The 25,089-nt window shown below is 46.8% G+C and overlaps 1 protein-coding gene across 6 annotated transcripts in view; it reads left to right on the top strand.

Moving 5' to 3' along the window:
* Positions 1–25,089, top strand: part of SFXN5 (sideroflexin 5) — a 117,515-nt gene that overhangs the window by 20,718 nt on the left and 71,708 nt on the right. For all 6 annotated transcript variants that reach the window (XM_047854230.1, XM_047854231.1, XM_047854225.1 and 3 more), the window contains 4 exons: positions 5,923–6,000; positions 19,004–19,030; positions 19,504–19,558; positions 21,536–21,561. In XM_047854230.1, coding sequence (XP_047710186.1) covers positions 5,923–6,000; positions 19,004–19,030; positions 19,504–19,558; positions 21,536–21,561 — 186 coding nt within the window. The remainder of the gene's footprint in view (positions 1–5,922; positions 6,001–19,003; positions 19,031–19,503; positions 19,559–21,535; positions 21,562–25,089) is intronic.

Genomic DNA, 25,089 nt, shown 5'->3' with positions numbered 1-25,089 from the left:
AAATGCCCATGTTTCAATGCTCCAGTTTCTCTGTGTCGGGCTGGGCATGGCTTTGAGTGAGAGTAAGGAAGGACCTTCCTACCCTTGCCTGAGGTGCCCTGCCCCAGTAGGCGTCAACTTTGGGGAATGCAGGCATTGCTGTGAACTCACTGGGAGACGACTCTTCTTTCAGTTATTGTATGAGGACAGGAGGGTCTTCCATGATGATGTCTTTTCTTTTTAATGTTTTCATTTATTTTTGAGAGAGAGAGAGAGAGCAAGGGAGGGGCAGAGAGAGAGGGTACAGAGGATTTGAAGCAGGCTCTGTGCTGACAGCAGAGAGCCTGTTGTAGGGCTCGAACTCACTAACTGTGAGATCATGACCTGAGCAGATGTCGGACGCTTAACAGACTGAGCCACCCAGGTGCCCCTTCCATGCTGATATCTTGTAGAAGTGGCCCAGAACTGGGATTGAGGGATTTGAGGCTCCTAGGTGCCTCCCACCCCTATGTAACCCTGGACATGGAAATACCCTTCCTTTTCTGGCCCCAGTTATTTCAGAGGAGGGAGGTGGCCTAGATGGTTCTATGATAGATATATGCAAAGGGGTATTCTTATCTACATCCTGTGTAAACAGTGCAGTCTCTTGTAATTCTGGGATTTTGTCAAACCAGCATCACCATCGAGGGACTTTGGTCTGTGGCTTTGGAACCTGGATTCCTAACCCTGACCATACCTTTCACCTCTCCCCCCAGCAACCTCAGTCACTCATTTTTGGTTAAATCCCTCTGATGTGTGGCCCGTGTTAAGATGGACAGGGGTGAGTGGGTCCTGTGGATCCGCAAAGTACCTAAAACCAGCTCCCTGGTCCCTGCTGTGCAATCTCTGACAGACAACAAGGACACATGGATGCTTAAGGGGTCAGGGACCTCAGAGAGGTGCAGATCAAATAAATGCACTGACTATTGAGAGGAGTGGAGAACATTTCTGGAAGATTCATGGAGAAGATGGCTCTGAGCCTGGAAGCATAGTTGGGGATGGTCATAGACTGTTGGGGAGCAAGAGTGTCCTGATAAAGCAAACACTATGGGCAAGGCCAGGAGGTGGGAACATGCAGGCACCACCCAGACAGTGATGGTCCCTTTACCAGATGTGAGGGTGAAATATTTCTGAGTGCTACTCATATCCTGATCAGTTGCTATCACTGCCACCATGTGTTTAATATATTAAATATTCTTATGATAAACATTTATGTCATTTTTGACATCCTCTCTGTTAGCCAAGCAGGGATTACATGCAGTCTGCATTTAGTTTGAGGGTGGGCTATGGTGCCCCCCCCCAAAAAAAAAAAGATTAGGGTTTTTCCCCCAATTTTTTTTTTTTTAATTTTTTTTTTTTTTAATTTTTTTTCAACGTTTATTTATTTTTGGGACAGAGAGAGACAGAGCATGAATGGGGGAGGGGCAAAGAGAGAGGGAGACACAGAATCGGAAACAGGCTCCAGGCTCTGAGCCATCAGCCCAGAGCCTGATGCGGGCTCGAACTCACGGACCGCGAGATCGTGACCCGGCTGAAGTCGGACGCTTAACCGACTGCGCCACCCAGGCGCCCTCCCCCAATTTTTTAAAGTTTATTTATTTTGAGAGAAAGAGAGAGAGCATGAGTGGAGGAGGGGCAGAAAACAAGAGAGAAAGAGAGAGAGAAAGAGAGAGAGAGAGAGAGAGAGAGAGAGAGAGAGAATCCCACACAGTCTCCATATTGTCAGCAAAACCCAATGTGGGGCCAAACTCATGAAGAGTGAAATCATGACCTGAGCCAAAACCAAGAGTCAGATGCCCAACCGACTGAGCCATCCAGGTGCCCCATGTTTTTTTTTTTTCTTTTTTTTAATGTTTATTTATTTTTGAGAGAGAGGGAGAGGACAGAGTAGGAGGGGACAGGGGATCCGAAGTGGGATCTTCGCTGACAGCAGTGAGCCCGATGTGGGTGGGGCTTGAACTTACAAATGGGAAGATCATGGCCTGAGTCAAAGTCGGATGCTCAACCGACTGAGCCACCTAGGCACCCCAAGATTAATTTTGTTTTTGATAGCTTATTCCCCAGCTTTCCTTTTTGTGTCCTTTCCTTCCTGGGTCCCTCGGTCCCCATTACTGTAGTACGGTCTCCTGCCCTCTCTGGCCACCACTCCATGCTTGCCCTCTTGCTTCCTTCTCCTTCCACTTAGGGCCTTGGGGTAGGACCCTTGGAGCCAGGATTCTCCTCTGTTTAAATTCTCTGCCCTGGAGCAGACCTCCCAGGGGCCAGCGTTTCCAGAAGGATCTTCTGGAGACCACACCCCCATCAAATACAAGGAGACAACCTCAAGGTGACACCTTCTGGCAGGTTAGCAAGAGGCAGGAAGCCAATGAGGGAGGTTGGAAAGCAACCTGGCCGTCCCTCCCCCTGGCCCAGGGCTCTAGAGAAGGGCCTGCAGCCTTACATCTGCCACTCGATGCCTTTGCATTCAGGGCCCGACTGCCTGTTCATGGTTGAAAAGACTTCCTGCAAAGTTCACCATGCCTCGGACCTTCAGCTTTCCCCTTCCCTCAAGTGCCTAGGGCTCTCCCGTCAAGCCTCGTGATGCATAGGGGTGAGAGGAGGGTTTAAAGCAGGGAGACACTCCTCCCATCCCTCAAGTCTCCCAGATAATGGCCTCCTTCTCTATAGTGAAGAGCCCAGCCCCCAGAACAGGCAGGCCTCAGGGATCTTGTAAGGTCCTCTTTGGCTGTCCCACAGCAGGGCCTGGAGCCCCAACCCCTCGGCCTCTGACTGAGGGGCCTGTCTGAGGGTTAGTAAGGCCCAGCAACAGAAAAGCATGTTCTAGCTTCCTCCAGTCCTGATTTCTCAGGCTTGTCTTCAGGAACTTGGGATTTAGTTCTCCCTCAACCCATGCCAAGATCAGGGCTCTTTGGAACTTATTCTTGTGGCAGGAGGCCTCCCTTTAATGATGGTGTCAAATGAGATGGAATGTGGCCAGGTTGTTATAGGAACTCAGGAGAATCCCTGGAGTGGGAAAATAATGAGAACACGGGGCCATTCACCATTCAGCGCTGGAAAGTAGAGCATTCATTGTCCCGTGGCAGAGGCTGTGGCGTGGGAGGAAGCCGGCCTGGCCGGGGTGGGGGGGTGGGGTGGGGGGGAGGGGGGGAGGGGGAGAGGGGGGAGAGCTCGCTGCATCACTAGGAGGCTTTCGGGGTGTTGGGGGCACAGAGCAAGGGTTTGACTAAACTCTGGGTACAAAAACTGAACTTCCCACTTTCTAGCTGTGACCTTAGGCCAGTTGAAACAGTCAGCATGATCCCATTTTGTTGAAAAACAAATGCTTTAAATCTAGAAAGAAAATCATCCTCACTTTTTTTTAAACCATCCTCACTTCTTCAGTAGTTACCTCAGTGCTATGTTTACAAGTGATTTAAAGTGATTTTTTGTGCTTATCCATTTTTTCTGACATTTTCTCTAAAAAGCATGGATTGATTGGGGCCCCCTCCAATAAAAACCCTCACAAAGCTATCTCCACTTTGGAAAGAGATTCTGGAAAGGGACTCTGGAATTTTGGTATTGATACCCATACATTTGAAAGGGGAGGGGCTGTACTTTCCAGCAGTCAGGCTGCTCCTAAGTAGTTTCCCTGGCCCCTCAATGCCCTGGGTTAGACCAGTGTTGGCCACAGAAACTTCACACATGCCTGATGGGTCAGGTGGCCTGGCTGGCTTGTCCGGGCTCCCAGTTAGTCCTGCTGGTGGCTGTTCATTTCTCATTCTATGGGACTGCCTGTCAGCTGGCTCAGCAAACACCCCACCTGCCCCACTGGGTGCTCTTCCTGATGCTACATCCTGCCTTTAGACCAAGGTACTTCTGTGGAGGTCACTCTGCATTCCTCTGCTCAGCCAGCCTTATTCATTTATCAACAGGAGAACAGAGGCACCTGGGTGACTCAGGCCCTGAGCCACAGACTCTTCATTTCAGCTCAGGTCATGATCCCAGGGTCGTGAGATCTAGCCCTATGTCAGGCTCTGGGCTGAGCATGGAACCTCCTTAAGATTCTCTCTCCCTCTGCCCCCTCCCATGCTCATACTCCCAATCAATCAATCAAACAAGCAAGCAAGCAAGCAAAATTATAAAAAGGAGAACAGAATAGCTTCACTGGGTTTCTTTGCCCACGCTAGACAACCCTGATGTCTGGGTGCCTCACCTGACCTTGACATAGGCTGCCTTCCATGAATGTTATCTGCTTCTTGTTAATTTTTTGAGGTACAGTATACATATGATAGAATGCACAAATCCTAAATTTATGGCTTAAAGCATTTTGACCTATGTTTATACCTATAGAACCACCACTTAGATGAAGACATTGAACATTTCCATTACCTCAAAGGGGTCCCTCGTGCCTTTTCCAAGTCAACACCCTGCCCCCCCCCAAAAGTAACATGACCTCCACCAGGTTGGTTAGATTAGCGTTGCCTGTTTTTGAACTTTATACATACTGTTTGGCATCTGACTTCTTTTGCTTTTCATTATGTATGTCAGCTTTCACAAATCACCCCAAAATGTAGTGGCTTCAAACAACAACACTCAATTCTTTTGCTCACTGATCTTCCATTTGGGCAGGGCTTGCAGGGGATGGTTCATCACTATTCCATGCAGCATCTGCTAGGGCAGATTGATGGGGCTCTGGAAAGTCCATTTCAAGATGGCTCATTTGCGTGGTGGGTGAGTTGATGCTGACTGTCATCTGATAGCTCAGCTGCAGCCTTGGGCCAGAGCCTCAGTTCCCATCCAGATGCGTCACTCCAGAAGCTGCTTGGGCTTCCTTACAGTACGATGGCTGAGTTCCAAGAGAATGACCATCTCAAGAGAACAAGGTCAAAGTGCAAGGCATTTTCATGACATAGCCTCAGAGGTCACATAGCCTCACCTCAGCCGTACTCTTTTTGTGGCGGCAGTCACGAAGGCCTGCCCAGGATCAGCAAGAGGAAACATGGACTCTACCTCTCAATGGGGATGTGGGAATGTTCTAAAAGAGGGTGGGGAGTGGTAGATATTGGAGTGTTCGTCTTTGGAAAATACGTTTTGAACTTTATTTCTGTGAGATTCATCCATGTTGTAACATGTATTTGTAGTTTGCTTTTTACATTGCTGAGTAATATTCCATTTACCTGTCCAGTCTACTATTGACATTTGGATTGTTTGCAATTTGGAGCTATTTGAATAGTGCTGCTATGAATATTTTTATATAAATATTTTGGTGGGTAAATGCTGCCTTCAATCACTGTTGCTGTCCCTTTAGCTTTTAAGATCTTACAAATGATACAATTCTTCTTTTTCCCCCCTCCCTCTCTCCATCAGTTACTGTAGCCGTATGTTCTTAGTATGTAAATCTCTGCTGGTGTTTTTAGGATGTTGAAAAGAAATTCTATGAGTATTATATAAATACGTTCTCTTTATAAAAACTTTCAATATTGCAATTAAGATTAAATTTCCTTCTGACACCCCTTGCCAAATTTGGACCCTTTCCTCTTACCCCACAGTAACCCCTGTCACTAGTTTGCTAAGTCTCCTTCTAGAGCTTTTTTGATGCATCTACACACATGAGTATTCTCATAGAAAAATATTGTTTTCTGTGTGTGTGTGGGCTTTGTTTGTTTGGTATAATGAATGGCATCATACGGCTCTGCAATTCACTTTCTCACTCAAAAAAATATGTTGGAGATGGAATCACATGCAGATCTACTTTGCTTTTTTTAAACTGCCAAATATTGTTCCATAGTATTATTATACCCCTGTCATTTAGCCACATCCCTTTGGAAGGACATTTAAAGTGTATCCTTTTTATTGTTTGCAAATGAAAGAGTTGCAGAAGCCTTGGATCTATGCCCCTCAATGTCTGTTTTCTTTCCCCTGCAGAGACGTCTCAGAGAGGCTGTGCAGCTGCTGGAGGACTACAAGCATGGGACCCTGCGCCCAGGGGTCACCAATGAGCAGGTAACTCTACTGGAGGTGGGAGGAGAAGGAAGGGGGCAAAGTCACAACCCTTTCTCTGCATCCTGAACCAACTCTCTTCCCTTTATTATCCACTTCCACTGTTACATAGCCATGTGGACTTCTGGTTTTTTGGAGGAGACACTCAGCTGTCTCTCATACCCTGGGTCTGGGGGGAAGCACAGAGGTGATAAGACAAGAGACGCCCAAAGGCAGTAGTTTCCTGGAGCTGATGTGTACATCTCTTCCCAATTCCACGTTCAGTGACATCACAGAAGTAACTTGAAATCACCCATGTGGGAGCATTTACACCATGGAAATTGGCAAATGCTACAAATCAGGACTTTCTTCCCCAAAGAACTAATTTTTAAATATTTACTAGCATACCACTACCCAAAAGTTCAGGTTGAAGATGGGAAAGATGGGGCAGGATAAAGGGGATTAGGCTAGGATGCTATAATTTCATTTTTTATATATCATGTAGGAATTTGAACTAGAGCTAAGTGAAATGTTATTGGTTGTGTTTGGTTTGAGGAAAGGTAGAGGGATGCAGTGCAGGGCTGCTTTAATGATTATAGAGACTGATGGTTAACATTGCCAAAGTTTTTCTTTTTGTTTATAAACTTTATTTCAAAAACTTAAAAAAATTAATTTCACACCTTTTTCCCCCAAAGTAACATGTGTGCATAGTTCAAAAAGTTAAATAGTAATAAAATACCTGGAGGAAAAGTACTATGTTGTCCCATCCCTCTTCTGTTCCCATTCTTTTTCTCCAGAAACAAATACTTTTAACTATTTCTTCACATAGAAATCTGTATGTCAAACCAGTATGCTTATCTATAGTCTTATTTTTCAACTAGTTCTTTGTATTATCTATTTACAGTAGATGAGGATTCAGCTCTCTTGTTATTTACTTTCATAAAAAACACACTTCTCTCCTCCATCCTCATTACTCTCCCAAAATAGTTATTATGGCTTTGGGGGTTTATGGATATTCAGTATTCACACTATTACAATTATACAAATACCATTTACTGTTTTTTGTTTTCTCTCTTTTGAACTTTGTATTTTACCTGGAGTTAATAATTGCCTTAGTTTTTCACATTGGCATAGTTTTCTTTATACCATCTCTACCTCTTACTACATTCTTTAGCAGCCTTTGATATTTTCAGTGCCTCCTTTCAATCTGAAGACTCCTGTCCTTCGGTTCCATTTTTTCCCCTGAAGTTTTCCTTTCTGGTATCCACCTCTTTCAGCTCCAGGCCTTTCTATTGGTGTATACTTTAGTTTTGGTGGAACACCTCTTTCAGTAGCTTCCTAATATAAGAGTAAATGGGAAGAAAATTTTGAGTCCTTTTATGTCTGGAAATTGTAATTCTTCACTCAGCCTTAATTGACAATTTTGCTGAGGAGAAAATTATAGGTTGACAGACATTTTGAAGACCTTACTCTATTGTCTTCTCACTTTCAGGACAGCTGTTGGAAATCTGATACATTTCATCTCTGATTCTTTTCAAGTAACCTGTTTTCCCTTTTTGGAAATGTTTAGGATCTTCTCTTTTAAAATTTGTTATTTTGGGTTCCTAGTGACCCTTTTCAATCTGGAGACTCCTGTCTCTCAGTTCTGGCTAATTTTCTTATGCTGTTTCCTTGATAATTTCTTCTTATTTTGGAACTCCTGTTAGCCAAATACTCGACATCTTAAATTGACACTTAAATTTTCTTATATTTTTTTCTCTTCCATTTCATCACTTTGTCCTGTGTGGCTTTGCAAGAAATTTCCTTGAGTTTATTTTCAACATATCTATTGAAATTTTAACTTCAGCTAGTATAATTTTAATTTCCAAGAGCTCTTTGACTGTTTCTTTTTAAAAATCTTCTTTTTTTTAATGTTTTTATTTATTTTGAGAGAGTACACATGCACACAAGCAGGGGAGGTAAGGAGAGAGAGAGAGACAGAGAGAGAGAGAGAGAGAGAATCCCAAGCAGGCTTCACATTATCAGTGCAGAGCCCAATGCAGGGTTTGATTTCAAGAACTGTGAGATCATGACCTGAACCAAAATAAAGAGTTGGAGGCTTAACCCACTGAACCACCTCAGTACCCCTTAAATTCTTCTTAATAGAATTCTTTTCCTGTGTTGTGAGTACAGTAGCCATCTCACGTCTCTGCATTCTGGAAGACAAATGGGGGAAGGAGGCTGGAGTCCCAATACTCACTTTGCAGACTTTTATTAATTTCCCTGCTTTGAGTCTCACTTACTCCCACCCTCTACTGTGCTGGTGTTCTCAAGTCTGGGATCACTTGGATTTAGTTTCTCCAGAAGGCTGATAAACCTCTAGCATCTGGGAAACATAGGTGAGCGTGGTGAGAGTCACCTTGCTGTATGGTGAAGGCCTTGGGATCTTATTGCTTTGAGGACAGACTTTAGACCAACTCCCTGTGTTTAGTCTTATGATTAGCCCTTTTTTCCTGTGGTACCTGGTACCTTCAAGACCTGAACTTTGCTGGTATTTTGAGAGCAATGGACTGGCTCCCTAAGCATGTCTTCCTCAGGCATTTGGGGGATGGTTTTTTCTTGTCTACTGGATAAGTTACTAAACCTCTAATTATTTTCCATCCAAAAACATGTTGCTGTCCCTCCTCTGCTGTTGTCTCTCCTTCCATTCTTTTGGTGACCCTATGAGGCACTGCCCTTGCCTTCTAACACCTTTAGGTGTAAAGCCCGTGCTGAGGCTCTGGGCTGACATCAGGACACACTAGTACCTGGCTGGATGTTCCTGGGGTGGGTGGCTCAGCCATCAGCTCTCCCCAACCTAATTCATGTAATATGTATTTATGGAGCACCTGCAGGCCAGTTTTGATGCTGGGGCCTAGGGGAGAGAGCAAGGAAGAAAGTAGATGAAGATCTTGCTTCATGGACCCCCTGAATCTAGGCAATGATTATAAAAAACCACCATACTGTGGGACAGCAGAAGAAGGAGTAACCTTCCCAGACTGTCTGGAAGAGATTCCCACCAGAGATTTGAGGGATGAGAAGGGAATGGCCAAGAGGAGTACTAGGTAAGAGCCATCTGGGTGAGGAAACACATCATGAGCGAAGATAGCAAGCCCCCCACAGCGGAAGTCTGGGAGAATGTGCTTGACTGAGGCCCGGCCACTTGAAAGGAGGGCAAATATGTGAGCTGATGCAGCACCTTGGCCAGATGTCCTTGTGCGGGGCCCCAGGGAGTGGTGGGAGATGGGGCAATGCCTGGCTAGACAGGGTCTATCTTCAGGCATCTGTGCTGCTATCAGCAGGAAGCACAGGCTGTGATCAGATCATCCCTGAGCACAGTGCTTCCCTCTGGCATGGGCACTGAGGAGCCTGGGTGGCCTCACCTGACATCTCCTCTCTAGGCCAAAGTAATCCTCAGACCCTTGCAGTTCCTCTTGGACCTGTCAGGGGTGAGTTCAGCCCCCCAACTCTTCACCCTGCATCTGCTCCCAACCCAAGCTCCCTCTGGCTGAGGTTGGCCTCTTGGGACTCCCTCCAGCATCCAGAGGTTGGGGAGTGAGGCCACATTTCTCCTCTTTACTCCCTTCAGTAGCGTAAAGTTGCCTGCCCTATTTGCTGGGCCTCTTTTGTTTTCTGCCCTGAAAGCCCCAGTGTGCCCCCAGAGAGCTGGGAGGAGGGGAGGTGGGGCGGGGGATTCTGGCACTAGCCATGCTTCCCAATTCTGGCTCACGTTAGTGATGCCTGCAGTGTCCATCTGATGGCTGGGTAGCACAGTGCTCTAGGTGTGAGCCTGCTGCTCAGCCCCATTAATAATCATATCTTCCCTCTACTTCCCTTTTCAGTCCTCCTGGCTCTCACAATTCTTCCCTCCCTGGGCCTCATCTACAAAGCCACACCTCCTCTGGCCTCCATGGACAAGAACAGAGTGGGTGGATGATGACATATTAGCCCAGGATTTGGGAAAGCCTCAGAATTCTTCAGTTAAGGATGGTCCCCTATTCCTGGTCTAGGCTGGTCCTGCTCACAAGCCATATCTAGGCCCAGGGTGGCTCTGGATCTCAGTCTGGACAGCTGCCTCATCTGCCCCTAGGCTCTGTGCTTGCTCTGACGTCCTTTTGCAGGCGTGTGGATCAGAAGCCTGTGGCTGCCTCCTAATGCCTGTGGGCCTATCCTGATGTCACAGGCAGCACAGGGTAACCTACTTACCAGCTTGTAAGCCTGGCCTCTTGTTATGACATCTCACCAGTGGGTACATACAAGTGGATTGCTAGTTTGTTCACACCTGATGGCCTTTGTTTGGTCTTCTGTTGGTGGGTGGCTGATAATTCCTGCAGAGACTGTTGTTAAAAGGTTGCTATTCCAGTGAAAAATTAGTCTTTAGGATAAAATAAAAATAAGTATGTATAAATTACCCTTTGGGCTTGATAAGTAGAAACTTGATGTGCTAGGAGCCCTATTAAGGACTGTAGTTATCAGTTAAACAACAAAGCCATAGGGGTGCCGCGGTGGCTCAGTCAGTTACGCATCTGACTTTGGCTCAGGTCATGATCTCATGGTTTGTGAGTTCGAGCCCTGCGATGGGCTGTGTGCTGACAGCTCGGAGCCTGGAGTCTGCTTTGGATTCTGTGTCTCCCCCTCTCTCTCTGCCCCTCCCTCACTTGCTCCTATCTCTCTCTCTCTCTCTCTCAAATGAATAAACATTAAAAAAATTATTTAAAAAAAAAGCCATAGATGAGAGCAAAGCTATAAGCATAGGCAGCTGGACTAGGTTTCTGGATGTTGACTCTGTTGTGGCACTTTATACACTGGGGTGTCGCTGCAGTGGTTTGCTGTGGATGGGGATGGGTGAGGTTAAATATGGAAGATGCCCTCTTGGTAATGAGCCGCCACTCACTTTGGCTTACCAAGTGCCAGGCATTGTGCTAAGTATTAGCACTTTACGCACATTTCAGTTAATGTTCACAGGAACCCTGTTTGGTAGGTACTTGTATTAATCCCATTTTACAGGTAAGAAAACTGAGTCTCAGAGAGGTTACATTACTTACCTAAGGTCACATAGCCAGTATGTGGTGGAACAGGGATCTGACGCTGGGCCTGCTAGATCCAGTGCCCATCTTTCACCCACTTCCTGAAGGTGGATTTGGCAGGGAAGGGTGTACTCTGTGGAGTGGACTGATGTGTGCAAACATGGCAGGCAGAAGAGCTTGGCATTTGTGAAGGTCTGCAGCCCAGTTACACCTGTGCAGTTCGCACACACAGTGCAGGCCCTGGGCATCTGCTGAGCATCCTGTTTGGAGCAGTTGCTCTGGGAGGTGGGCCCGAGGGGGAGATGAGCGCTCCCTAGTTCCTGCCCTCACGCAGCCGGCTCCCAGCACAGGTGAGGTGACCACACAGAAGCAGGCGCTAGAGGCCAGGCTGGAGGCAAGACTGTGGCTGAGGCAGGTAGGAGCTCAGCCAGGAGAGAGTCCTGAGAATGCAGGGAGTGAGGAAAGGCCTCACAGAGGGGACACAGTGGTTAGTGTAGAGTGTAGACAGAGACCCACCGTGTTCACAGACAAGAGGGAGAAGTGAAGTGGAGATTGAGAGAGAGAGAGAGAGAGAGAGAGAGAGAGAGAGATGGGGAGGGAGTGTGGAGGAGAGAAAGGAGTGGGGAGAGAAGATGAGACCAGAGAGAGGAAGCTGGAGAGGCAGTTGGGAAGTTACTTATTGCAAAAGTTTTTGCAACCCAGGTAGAGATGTGAGATGCGTTGTATGGGGCAAGGGGAAGCTACTGGAAGCTCTTGAGCAAAGGAGTAGCCTGAATGTGCACTGTGGTAGCATCAGTCCGAGTGCCAGGGGGAGGGTAAGTGCCCTTAGGGAAACCAGCCTGGAAGCTACTGGAGTGGGCAGGCATAAGGAGAGCAGGTCTCTGGGAGCCCCTGTGGGCTGCTCTTGCCCATCATTCCACATCCCCCAGGGCCTGGGGACCAGCTCACCTTATTAATCGCCTACTCTGCACCCAGTGTAACCTACTGGTTGCCCAGAGGCCCCACGAAAGGGTGGATTCTGCCTGCAACCTGCCAAGGAGAAAGGGCAGCTGGTGTAAGAGATCCTGCAAGTCTCCTCCTCTGGCAGTGTGGAAATGGGGTCAGCTGTGTTTGGGCTTTGCTGAAAATAGCAGAGAAAATATGAGAGAGTTAAAAATACTCGCACCCAAAATCTTCTCTGGGTGTCAGCAGGTTTGCCAGAAGGTGGCTGAAGGGAAGGCTTGGCTGACACCTCCCCTTCCTTACCAGAGCCTTCAGGACCCCTAGCCTCTGACTCCTGGTCAGGAGCCCACCCCTCTAGGCTGACCACGGTTTGTCCCTTACCATTAGCACAGGACAGGCAAGTGGCCAATCCTAGCTGAAGCATTTGCAGGATGTGCTAGGTGTGGTGCTGGGCGCTGTAGGTGCATCTCTGGGCTGGGTCACTGCGGTGGGCTCCTGGGGGGTACCCCTATTCTACCTGGGCCCCTCTGTCCATTCCCATCACAGCACGCAGAGTAATCTGTGAGCACCTACATTATTTCATTTGTTCCTTGGTTCCAGAGTTTCTCAGCCTCAGTGCTATTGGCATCTGGGGCCACATAATTCTTTGTGGTAGGGGCTGTTCTGTGCACCGTAGGATTTTTAGCAGTATCCCTGGCTTCTACCAACTAGATGCCAGTAGCCCCCCTCCCAAGTCATGACAACCAAACATTGCCGAATGTACCCTGGATGCAAAATCACACCCCCCCCTGCCCCCCGGTGAGAACCACTTCTCTACAAACTGTGTTGTGTCCCTGCTTTCCATTCAGAGTAAAAGCCATAGTATTTAGCACAGCCTGCAAAGCCCCCTTCCTTCTGTGATCTTATCTCCCAGTAGTCTCCCCTTATTCAGTCCACTCCAGTCACGCTGGCCTCCTTTGCTGTCCCTCACACGTGCTGGGCAGGCCCACTTCTGCCTCAGGGCCTTCGCTCTGGCTGTTCTGGCTGCCAGAACAATCTCCCACTAGATATCTGCATGACTTACTCCCTCCTTCAAGTATTTCCTCCCATGTCACCTGAATGTAAATGACCCCAGGGCACCTAGGTGGCTCAGTGTGTTGAGCATCCGACTCTGGATCTCAGCTCAGGTCTTGATCTCAGGATCATGAGTTCAAGCTTCACACTGGGCTCCACGCTGGGCGTGGAACCCACTTAAAAAAAAAAAAAAGAAAGAAAATGACCCTGCCCACCTTGTACTGCTGTGCCCTCCATCGCCACTGCATATAAGCTTCATGAAAGCAGAGATTTTCAGTATTTTTTTCATTGATGTGTTCTTAATGCCAGAGCTGTCTGTGGCTGACACATAGTAGGTGCTCAGTAAATATTTGCTGAATACATGAATTTTCTTTAATTTTCACAATAACCTTGAAAGTAACTATTCATATCCCCATATTGCAAAAGAGGACGTGGAAGTGCAAAAAGATTAAGTAAATTGCCTCAAATCACATGGCCAGCAAGCAGGAGATCTGGAGTAGACCAGGGTTTGATTCCAAGGTGTGTCCTCTTTGAGATGCTGCACGTATACAGAAGAAGTTACTGCTGCTAAACTACCAGGGGGATGTTTTTCTCCTTTTATGAATCTGTAGGATTGAGGGGGGGTACCTTTACCCCACATAGACTTGCATATGTACATATTACCTGGGAGTAACCATGGCAACAAAATTAATGGTAAGGAATAATGGGATTGGCCCAAGTGATAAATTAGGAAGTTTTTTTGTTTGTTTTATGGAGGCATCCTTTGCTTTACAGAAGGATCCCCTTCGGGCTCTGTTTAATTACCTTCTGGAGGTTGTTTTAAATAGGCTCTGTCTTTGCTGCCTTTAGAGGTTTGGAGAAGCAGCTTGGAAGGAGGCAGAGGGGAAGGGGAGTGAGCCAGACTGGGGGCGATTGCTCCCTTCATCTGGGTTTTGGGTGCTGGGGTGTGCCCTGCTCCACACCCAAAAGGCAAGGCTTTTCCTTCTGAAGCCCGCCCTCTGCCCCTTCCCTTGGCCTCTACACGGGGTTCTAATAGGTTCGTATGGCAGCTCGGCTGAGACACTGGCCATTTCTGAAATCAGCAAACTTCTGCATTGTTCCAGCAACCTCTTGCCCAGACTGCTTCCCCCACCCCCGCTCTGTCCTCATTGCCCAAGCTGAGAAATCAAGCAAGGTCCAAAGTCTCGCGTCCACATGAGTTCCAAGGGTGCGACTGGGGCCGCACCCTTTTATGTTCCGCCAGAGGCATGGAGTGAGATGGGCTGAGCCCAGAGAAGACAAGTCATATTAAGGATTTTATAGGTTAAAGGTTGAGGAATTCGCAGGTTAAAGTGTAGTTACTTCACAGGCTGATAAGAAGATGCCAGAGGCTCCCCATTTAAAATAAACATTAAAATTTTTTTTTCACATTTATTTTTTTTTTGAGAGACAGAGCAAGACAGAGTATGAACAGGGAAGGGGCAGAGAGAGAGGGGGGACACAGAATCTGAAGCAGGTTCCAGGCTCTGAGCTGTCGGCACAGAGCCCGATGCGGGGCTCAAACTCACGGACCGTGAGATCATGACCTGAGCTGAAGTCGGACGCTTAACCGACTAAGCTACCCAGGTGCCCCTAAAATAAACATTTAAAAAAAAATTTTTTTTTTCAACGTTTATTTATTTTTGGGATAGAGAGAGACAGAGCATGAACGGGGGAGGGGCAGAGAGAGAAGGAGACACAGAATTGGAAACAGGCTCCAGGCTCTGAGCCATCAGCCCAGAGCCTGACGCGGGGCTCGAACTCACGGACTGCGAGATCGTGACCTGGCTGAAGTCGGACGCTTAACCGACTGCGCCACCCAGGTGCCCCTAAAATAAACATTTTTAAAAAAGGATCTACTGGGTACAGAGTTTCAGTTGAGGAGGATGAAAAGGTTCTGGAGGTGGATGGTGGTGATGTCCACATAACAATGTGAATGTGCTTAATGCCACTGACCTGCCACTTAAAAGTGGTTAAAATGGTAAATTTTTAGGTTATGTATATTTTTCCACAATAAAAAAAGATGGAAAATAGCCTAAAAGTCCACTTATAGGGCACGGTTTACAATATATGCATCCAAGGTTTCTGTTAGGAAGAGTGGTGGTGACATGGAAAGATCTCTGAAATATATAGATGCCTAAAGGGAGAGAACAGTGAACGTCAGTGTGCTAACATTTAGAAACAGGTGCATGTGGTGGTTAAGACTGGAGACTTTGGAGCCAGACTGCTTGGGTTCAAATCCCAGTGCTGCTGTAAGACTTTGGGCAAGTCCCATAACCTGTCTGTGCCTCCTCCATTTGCACATCTATAAAGTGGGGAATTTACTAGTCCCTGCCCCAAGGGGCTATTGAGGAGATTACATTGGTTAATATGTACCAAGCCCTCAGAAGGGTGTCAGACTCCTAGCACTTGTTCACTAAATATGAATGAATGAGTGAGAATGAATGGAGGGACAAATCTGAGTCAGAGGTCGTGAGCTCTGCCTCTGAGGCTTTGGAGGTGGCTCTGAGCTTTGGCTTCCTCACCTGGGCTGTGAGCAGGTTTCTGAGTGTGAGAATCAAATAATTAAAGGGAGGGAAGGTGCTCAGCCCAGCGGGGAAGCATGGAATTATGTGTGAGGCTTTGTTATCGCCTCTTATCTGTGGCACTGGCCTGCGTGGTGTGGTGGTGTCATTGCAGGGTGGGGAATATGTCTGTGTGCGCTGGGTCCCTGGCCTTGCCGCTGACGCCCCCGGCTCTTGGGTGGGGCAGAGGAGGCAGTCCTTGCACCTGAGGGACATGGCCGTGGCCGTGGGTTACAAGCACTGGGCTGCGCAGCTGGACTTCTGTGGGAGGGGAGCAACAGGTGCTGGCGAGGGGCATCAGCCACCGGGCTGCAAGGAGGAGGTTCGGAGACCCCAGGATGATGTCAGTTGACTCTCCTCCTCTTCTCGTGCCTCAGGCACGGCAGTCACCCTGGCCACACCAGGCAGCGATCTGCTTCAGAGGCTCTTGGAGAGCAGGAGAACATGAGTCGAGAGGCCGAGTAGGCCCAGGGGCCCATCTCCATCCTGCCACCAACCCGGAGGACCCTGGCTGAGTCACTTATTCTCTCTGAGACGAGTTGCTTTGTCTGAAAATAATCTACCTACCTCACAGGCATGTTGTAGGAATAAAGACAATCGAGATGAAGTTACTTTGAAAAATAATTAAGTCCCTTAAAAATAGATTGCTCATTTGAATGACTTCTCCTCTACTTTAGGCATTCATTGAGCATGTTCCAGGGGCTGAGTATTTTAGATATGTACACCTCATTGAGACCTCTGTTTAGTCAGGGTGAGCCAAGCACCGGAACAAACAACCCCAGATTTCAGGGACTTACGCACAAAGGTCTATTTCTCTCTCATGTCAGAGTCCAGTGCTGCTGGGAAACAGGGCACATGCCATTGTCCAGGGCCTGGCCTCCTCTGCCTCGTGGCTTTGCTGCCACCAGCCTCCACTGGATCCTCTGTGGGAGGTTGCGGGGCCAGGCCTGGTGGAGGCGTGGTGAATGTCACTTCCACCCATAGTTCATTAGCCGGCACCCCATTACATGAGCCCACCTGCCCGTGAGGGAAGCTAGAAACACAGGCTTCGCTGTGTGCCCAAAGGGAAATGCAAACTGCTGGGAGCATCCAGCACGGTTCTGCCCTACTCTTACAACAACCCATTTCACTGATGGAGAAACTGAGGCACATAGGCAGAGTAATCACACATCCAGCAAGTGATTTGAACACAGTTCTAATACCTGTTCTTTGTACTGTCGTTTGATGTCTTAGACCAGTGTTTTCCACCCCAGCTGTTCATCAGAATCGTGGGGAATTTTTTCTTTTCTTTTCTTTTTATAAGAGTTATATAGAGAGATCTTGCACTTTTTTTTTTTTTTAATAAAATTTTGGAGCACCTGGGTGGCTCAGTCAGTTAGGCATCCAGCTTCGGCTTGGGTCATAATCTCCTGGTTCATGGGTTTGAGCCCCATGTAGGGTTCTGTGCTAGCGGTGAGGAGCCTGCTTCAGATCCTTTGTCTCCCTCTCTCAAGCTCATGCTCTCTCTCCAAGAAATAAACATTTAGAATAGGATAGAAAGGGGCGCCTGGGTGGCTCAGTTGGTTGAGCTTCCGACTTCGGCTCAGGTCATGATCTCATGGTCCGTGAGTTCAAGCCCTGCGTCGGGCTCCTTGCTGACAGCTTGGAGCCTGGAGCCTGCTTTGGATTCTGTGTCTTCCTCTCTCTCTGCCCCTCCGCCGTTCATGCTCTGCCTCTCTCTGTCTCAAAAATAAATAAACATTAAAAAAAATTAAAAAAAAAAGAATTTAAAAAAAAAGAAAAAAAGAATAGGATAGAATAGATTAGAATGGAATTTTAATTTAGAATAGCTTTAGGTTTGCTGTGTGCCCAGCACTGTGGGAGATACTGGAGGACAGCAGCAGGCATGCCCCTGCCTCTAAGAAGCTGGACCTAGAAATGGAAGATTCTGATCCTGGGTGGGGAGTATGGGGTGTCAGGAATCTGAGCACAGGGCCTGGGGTTGCACCAGAGCTGGTGCTGGGACTGGAGGCGCACTGTATGAAGGCACTTTCTGAGCAATAGAGGATCTGCCTTTTATCACTTTTTTTTTTTTTACCTCTTTGCTGTTATGCACTGACTCACCTTCTTTGGCCAACAGTGATTTTGCATTTAGTTTTTCTCTCTTCAGTCCCCTTTTTCCCTAATTATTAAAAAAAAATCTACCACTTCTAATCTTTGAGGGTCTGGAATAGCAGACAATCAAATATGTTTGAAATGTATCTAAAATAAGGATAATTAGGCTGTCGATTAAGGCTTGAGGGACTCTGCTGTGAGTAAAATGCATAAACTTTAACATATCAATCTTATGCTTCTGTTTCTGCTACCCAGTAGCCTTCTGCAGCTTAATTTATATTCCAGATGACAATGCTGCTATATAAATGAAGCGTTGTCTTGTAAAACTCAAATCAACTGCTGGCCACCTCCTCCCTCACACCCCATACCTTCTTGCTCCTTTAAAAATGCCCCGCCTTTGGTTTGCCCATAAATTTTGACTATGTTTGCTTGATTTCTTTTTGAAAGGTTTATCTTATCACATTTTAACATCTCTCAAATGGGATGAGTCTGTTAATTGATGGAGGTCTTGGCATTATGTTATACTTTTATTTCTTAGCGGGACATGCTAGTGTATCTTAGGGTCAGTGATGTCTTAGATTCAATGAAATACAGCATTTGTGTCATTTGAAGGAACTGGCAATTGTTCTGTCCCTCCAGCCTGTCTCCTATGCTGTGCTGGAGAGACCTCATTGCTCATCTGAAAGCAACTTCTCTTTATAACCTTGTTATAATAACAGCAACAATAGGAAAATAATGCCCACAGCAGTCGACAGCAATAAAGCCCTTCCTGTGTGTCCAGCACTGCGTCAGTCACTTTTCCTATCCCTCTTTAACAATGTTGGAGGCAGAGCCATTATCCGCATTCTACAGATGAGGAAATGGAGGTTCAGCCGAAGAAGTGGCAAAGCCAGGCATCCAGGCAGTCTGTCCAGCCTTGAAAAATCTGTGTTATGCTGCCTCTAGTGATTCTGGGAGACAGTTAAAGTAACTTCATTGAAATCGGGACTTCATACCTGGCCATACCTTAGAATCAACTAGAGAATTGCTGGAAGAATTTTTCAAGTAATTTTACAGCGCAGCCAGAGCAGAGGACCCTTGGTCGAAATGATCTGCATGAGAGACCCGAGCTCTGCTGTTCTGGGCTCCCTGATGCCACAGCCCCAGGGATGCTGCCAGTCCTGGGGGTGTCAGGACAGCCTGAGCTTCTCAGGCCCTCCGAACTGGATCTCTTGGTTAAAATATGGGGCTTTGAGACTTTAAATTGATATGTGCTTTGAATTTTTGTCCTTTATTTTCTTTTCCTTTTTTCTCTCCCTTCCTTCCTTGCAGCTCTGGAGTGCACAGAAAATCAAGCAGGTAATTCAATTTTGGATTCATTTCCTTCCCTCCTCTCTGCTCTCCTGGACCTTGCCCTGAGCTGTCCTGGGGAATCATGGCTGTGCTGCTCAGCCTTGCCCCTCCCATTTGCCACGTGCTGCCCTGCCGTCCCTTCTTTCCCAACACCCAGGGCCTGAGTTTCTGAATGCCAGAGCTCAGGCCCCTTGCCTTCTCCTGGGCCCCTGAGCTCCTTCCCTGTGGGCTCCTCTACAAAATCCTTCTTACATGCCCACGAAATACTAGGCACAGGGGACAGAGGACCCAGTCCCACTCACCTGCATTCAGCTTTGAGCATTAATCAGGAAAAGTCCTGTTTGCTGCCTGTGTTTTGTTTCTCTTGCCTTGAATGGTGAGAAAGGACTGGCCTTCCAGTCCTCCGGGGGGAACTCTCCTTTCCCTCCCTCCTCCTCCTCCCCACAGTCACCCTGTGCTCTGTTCCCTGCTCTTGCCAGGCTATTCTACACCCAGATACCAATGAGAAGATCTTCATGCCCTTTAGAATGTCAGGTAAGCCCCTGGGACCCTCCTGAATCTGCCCGGCCTCAGGCGCTTACCACGGTTACAGCTGCAGAAGCATCCAGATGCACCAACCTGAGGAGGGGCAGAACCCGTTACACACACGGCCAGTTTGCACCTCCGTATTCACCTTGGCTCGACCATACACGTCTCTGGCCAGGCCTTAGAATCACCTGTGGGGCTTTAAAAAAAAATGTGCCTGTCTGCCTTTTCTTCCTGAGCAGTTGGGGTGCAGTGGAGGCCTCCACAGGTGAATCTGGGGCTTCTTTTCCTGTTATACACCACCCACCTACAGCGGCAGCCTCAGGGATGATACCTGCTTCCGGCAAGCCCTATCTTCTCTCTCACCTCCCTGTGCATACTGTGCTCTTTCCTTGCAAACCACGCTCCCTTAAAGGCACTTAATCCCCAGGCTAACTCCCTGGTGTCCGATCCTGCTATTAACCTGTACTCCAGAATGCATGAACTGCATTAGCACTACTGTGCACACAGGGAGGGTGGATTCCCATTCTGTGGAGACCAGTGGTAGAGGGGCTGGGGTGGGAAAGTGGACATAAGATCCCTGCCCCCAGGAAGTCCCTGCCCCCAGGAAGTCCCTGCCCAGTGGTCACTAGAGGGAAGCTCTTTGTGCATGAGCTTAGTAGCCCAGAAAACACTTGCACGCACGGGGCCTGGCCTAGCGTGTTTGTCCTACCTGTAGTTCCGAGAGGCCACAGGCCCTGTCCAGAGTCACACAGCAGAGGTCAGACTCCCACCAGAGTGTTGATGCCTACTGCGTGGCATTTCTCAGTGCACTGGGGCACTCTTGCAGGGTGGGTGGGAGGGCTGTTGGCTGCTGCCTTGAGAAGTCCTCAGGTGGCTGGAGAAAGAGTCTCTATCAAGAGGTGTTCTCAGCTGAGTCAGTCAGGATCCCCACCCCCAGACAGCCTGACCTCATGTGAGTGAGAGAACAAACAACCACGTGACCTCATCTTGCTGAGGCATTGCGTGCCCACGGACCCTCCTTGCTTGGCCGTGAGGAACTCCCAGGTAGCAAAGGCCTCTGGCCGAGCATCTTGCAGCTACGGCTGTAGGTGCACCGGGCCACAGCACGCTCTCACCTGGGGCCTGGATCCTCTTGTAATTCTCCAGTCAAACCTGGGGCCCATCTCCAGAGGAATGCGGGCAGTAGAGTGACGGTTCATGTGCAAGCACAATTATGCACAGTCAGGATGCGAACCTTTGCTTTAGATAACCCAGATAAGTGTGGTTCTCTGCTGTCCAGCCCGCCAGCTGACTGCCTGCCATAAGCTAGAGGCCAGGGACACAGGGCCGCCCACTGACAGTGGGAGGTGGAGGGCAGCAGACGGGGCCTCCGATAGTCCAGGGAAGTGAGCGGTGAGGAGACAGTGCCTGGGGCCTGCTCTACTGAGGATGTTTAGGCAGGGTAGGAGAGATTTAAAGAGTACCCCTGGCACTTAGAGGTACACATCTCAAGTGTGTGGAGAGTTCCCCTTTCAGAACTGAAGTAAGGCTGTGTGCTAGAAAGGTAAGCTGAGAGAAGAAGGAGGACATTCTGGGGCCTTTGAAGGCAGCGTGCTGTGTGTAGTGGGCATGGGCAGGGGACACGGTGCCTCCTGGAGGAAATCATGGAAGGAACACCAACTGTAGCACGAAGTGCATGGTGTTCCCAGCGGTGGGCAGCCCTGCCCTCAGCAGAGGGCTTCTGAGTTTTGGAGTGAGAAGTATCTGGCCAAAGGGGAACAGAGAGAGGGTGGCTGGGGGACACGGGGGAGCCCTCTATCCTGGGGAGGGCTGAGCCGGGAAAAGGCCTGGGGGCTAGAGGTGCCTTCTGCCTCGCTGACCTGAGCTCCCTCATCAGGACCATTGCCAAGACCAAGTCTAGAGGTCTCTTCTGGTGCCTCTGTTGAGGGGTGGAGTGGGATGGGGTGGGACTGTAAGACCTGACCCTTTCCTCTCCCCTCTCAGGTTACATTCCTTTTGGGACGCCAATTGTAAGTACTGCCTTCAAAGGGTTTTCTTTTCTAAAAAAGTGTTAATGTATAATTCTATATCGTAATAGAGTTATGTGATAGAGTAATATCATAAATATTTGAGATGTTGATTTAAGATTCATTCCTGGAGGGGAATTAGCAGGTAAAGTAGCATGCGTGTCTTTTTAAATCTCTTGGTGTGTATTGTCGAACTTCTTTCCACAAAAGTGTGCCAACGTGCACCTAAGACAGAGCCTCCAAGTGCATTTGTCCCTGCACGTTCCCATGCTGAGTATTGCCACTAGGACATGCTCCTTACAAAAGACTTTTCCCAAAAAGCTTAGGAAGTCAGAGGATAAGCATGCCTGCTGAAACCCAAAGTTTAAAATTAACTCAGAGGGGTGCTTGGGTGGCTCAGTAGGTTAAGTATCTGACTTTGGCTCAGGTCATGATCTCACTGTTCGTGGGTTCGAGCCTCACATTGGGCTCTGTGCCGACACTCAGAGCCTGGAGCCTGCTTCGGATCCTGTGTCTCGCTCTCTCTCGGCCCCTGCCCTGCTCACGCTCTGTATCTCAAAAATAAATAAATGTTAAAAAAAATTAAAATCAACTCATAAAGGATTCAGTATTCTTTTTGTTTAGTTTTGGAATCAAGGTTAAGTTTGCTCTTTAAAAAAAAAAAAAAAATATATATATATATATATATATATAACACATGTATAGAAGGGTGCATTCATCATAAATGTACAGTGTGGTACATTTTCACAAAGCAAGTACATCCAAGTAATCCGCACTTAGATTCAGAGCCTAGCAGCATCTCAGGAACCTCTCGTGTACCCCTCAGTCACTACCCCCACAGGGAATCACTTTTCTGACTTCCTTTACTATATTCCAATTTTGCCTATTACTGAATTTTATATAAAGGATATCACCAGGATGTACTTTTTTTGGTCTGTCTTCTTTCCCTCAAAACTATCTGTGGGACTCATCCATACTGTACAGACGTCCATATTGACTCACCCATATTGGTGTATGTAGTATTAATTTGTTCTTTTTTCATTGCTTTCTGTGTCATATCGCATTGTTAGAACTATATCAAAATTTACTTATCCATCCTCCTTATTTTCTGACTTCCTAAGCTTTTTGGGAAAACTCCCCTGTAAGTAGCATGTCCTGGTGACAATACTGGGGTTTGGAGTGAACAACAAACAGTGCTGCTTTGTACAAGTCTTTTAGAGGGCATTTTCCCTCACTTCTCCTGGATTATACCTACAGTGTTAAAGAGATAGCAATGAAATGCAGCGTGTAATCCTAGAGCTGGGATCGGGACCAGGGCAGGGGTATGTGTGAGATGGTATTGTGGTCTCTTGGAAACTGAACATACATTACATATGATGTGAGTCAGTAACCATACTTGTTGGCGTTTCCTCCAAGAGAAATGAAGACATATGTCCCCACAAATTTCTGTACACAAATGTTTATAGTGGCTTTCTTCGTATTAGCCTAAAACTGAAAAAAGGTAAGAATGACCAACAGATAGTATATCTATGAGTGAAAACCTGACTGGGAACAGAGTCATTGCTTAGTCTGAAAGTTTCCTATATATCTCATAGGTCTCATTCCTTCTCTGTGTATTTGCAGACCCTCCTTCTGTAAAAAAGTGTTTTCCCATCTGCCTTTCCCTTTTAATGTTTTTTAAATTATCAGTAAGTATGGTGGGTGTATTTTTTGTATTTGGTTGATAACAAGTTACTTCTGTCATTATTCATTTTCATATGCAGATTGTCCCAAATGTGACCAGTAGGAAACCTTTAAAGCAGTTTCTCTGTCCATTTGACAAGTCCTCTTTATCCTTTGATACTTTAGTACTTTTTGGCACAATGTATAGATACTCCAGACTTATCTTGTGGTCTCTGCCCCAGTCCTGGAATCATGCATTTCTACAAACAGGTCTGATTCTCTTCAGAGAAGAATGGTATTTAGAAACCAAGATCTGAATGCTTAGGTGTGCTCACTGTTGCTGGAGCCTCATTTTTTCTAGGCCCTCTTAGCATGCATAGCTAAGAAATACCACTTCTTAAAAATGATGAGTTAATGCCAATACCTTGAATCCCAATCCAACATCTCAGAGGTCTTCCTTCCTCCCATTTCATATTTATATCCCCCTCCTCCCTGAATGAGAAGCCAACAAACATATGTGTACTCGCTTACCAAATCTTGCACACAAATGAAAGAATTTCAGAATTACTATATCAGTACTATTCCCCAAAAGTGTATTAAGTGAAGTTCAAGATTTCTTTGAAGTTCTTTTTGTCCTTGGACTCTATCCTCCTGAGGGTGTACAGTCACAGAATTGTGGTCAAAAGTTATTTGAAGTAATGTTTTTCTTCTGTGTGGTTATTTGTTTGATATACAGTGAGGTTTATGTGTTATTGTTGGCATTCAGTTTTAGTTGCTTCTCTGTTCTTATTGATTTTTTTTAGTATCTAAAATATCAACATAAGTCAAAGCTATATAAAAAGGCATGATAAACGTTCCATTCCCTGGGGCACCTGGGTGGCTCAGTTGGTTGAGCATCTATTGATTTGGGCTTAGGTGATGATCACAGGGGCGTGGGATTGAGCCCTGCATTGGGCTCTGCACTGAGCACAGAGCCTGCTTGGGATCCTCTTTCTCTCTCCCTCTGCCCCTCTCCCCTGTGTGTGCTCTCTCTCTCTCTAAAATAAAATTTTTAAAAAGTTCCACTTCCCTTTTCACCTATCCTGTGTAGGTAAACAATTTTATCCGTCCTATTTCTTTTTCTAAATAAGCAGATACAAATATAGGTCCCATTTTTTCTTATACAAAAGGTAGCATTCTATATATACTCTTTTGCATGTTGTTTTTTCCGCTTAATCACATATTCTAGAAATCACGGCCCATCAGTTTATACAGGTCTTCCTTGTTCTGTTTTTTTTCTTTTTAACATTTGTTTATTTTTGAGAGAGTGCAAGGAGGGGAGGGGCAGAGAGAGGGGGACAGAGGATCCAAAGGGGGCTCTGCTGACAGCAGCGACAGCAGTGATGTGGGGCTTGAACTCACAAACTGCATGATCATGACCTGAGCTGAAGTCGGACGCTCAACCAACTGAGCCACCCAGGTGCCCCATCATTCTTTTTTTTAAATGGCTATCTAACTGTCTACTTTGTGGAAGTGGCATAATTTATTCAGCTAATTTCCTTCAAATGGACATTGAGACTACGTCCACTATATTGCTATGATGAATTATGCCAGAATGGGTAATCTTGTGCATATTGTTTTGATATAGTTAGAGATATACCTTGAGGGTAAATTTCTAACTTCTGTGTAAGGACTAATTCAATAGACATTTCTGGAAACACTAAACAAGAAAAAAGAAGATGCAAATAAACAATATTAGGAATAAAAAGTACAATAACTGTATATACAATGGAACTTTAAAAGATCAGAATGCATTAAACGATATGGGGTAATAAATCTGAAGACCTGGAAGAAAAGGGCACATTTCTAGGAAAGCACAGCTTCCCAAAG

This window comes from Prionailurus viverrinus, chromosome A3 (genome assembly GCF_022837055.1).
Source record: "Prionailurus viverrinus isolate Anna chromosome A3, UM_Priviv_1.0, whole genome shotgun sequence".
NCBI lineage: Eukaryota > Metazoa > Chordata > Mammalia > Carnivora > Felidae > Prionailurus > Prionailurus viverrinus.
This window is presented reverse-complemented; position numbering and strand designations above follow the sequence as displayed.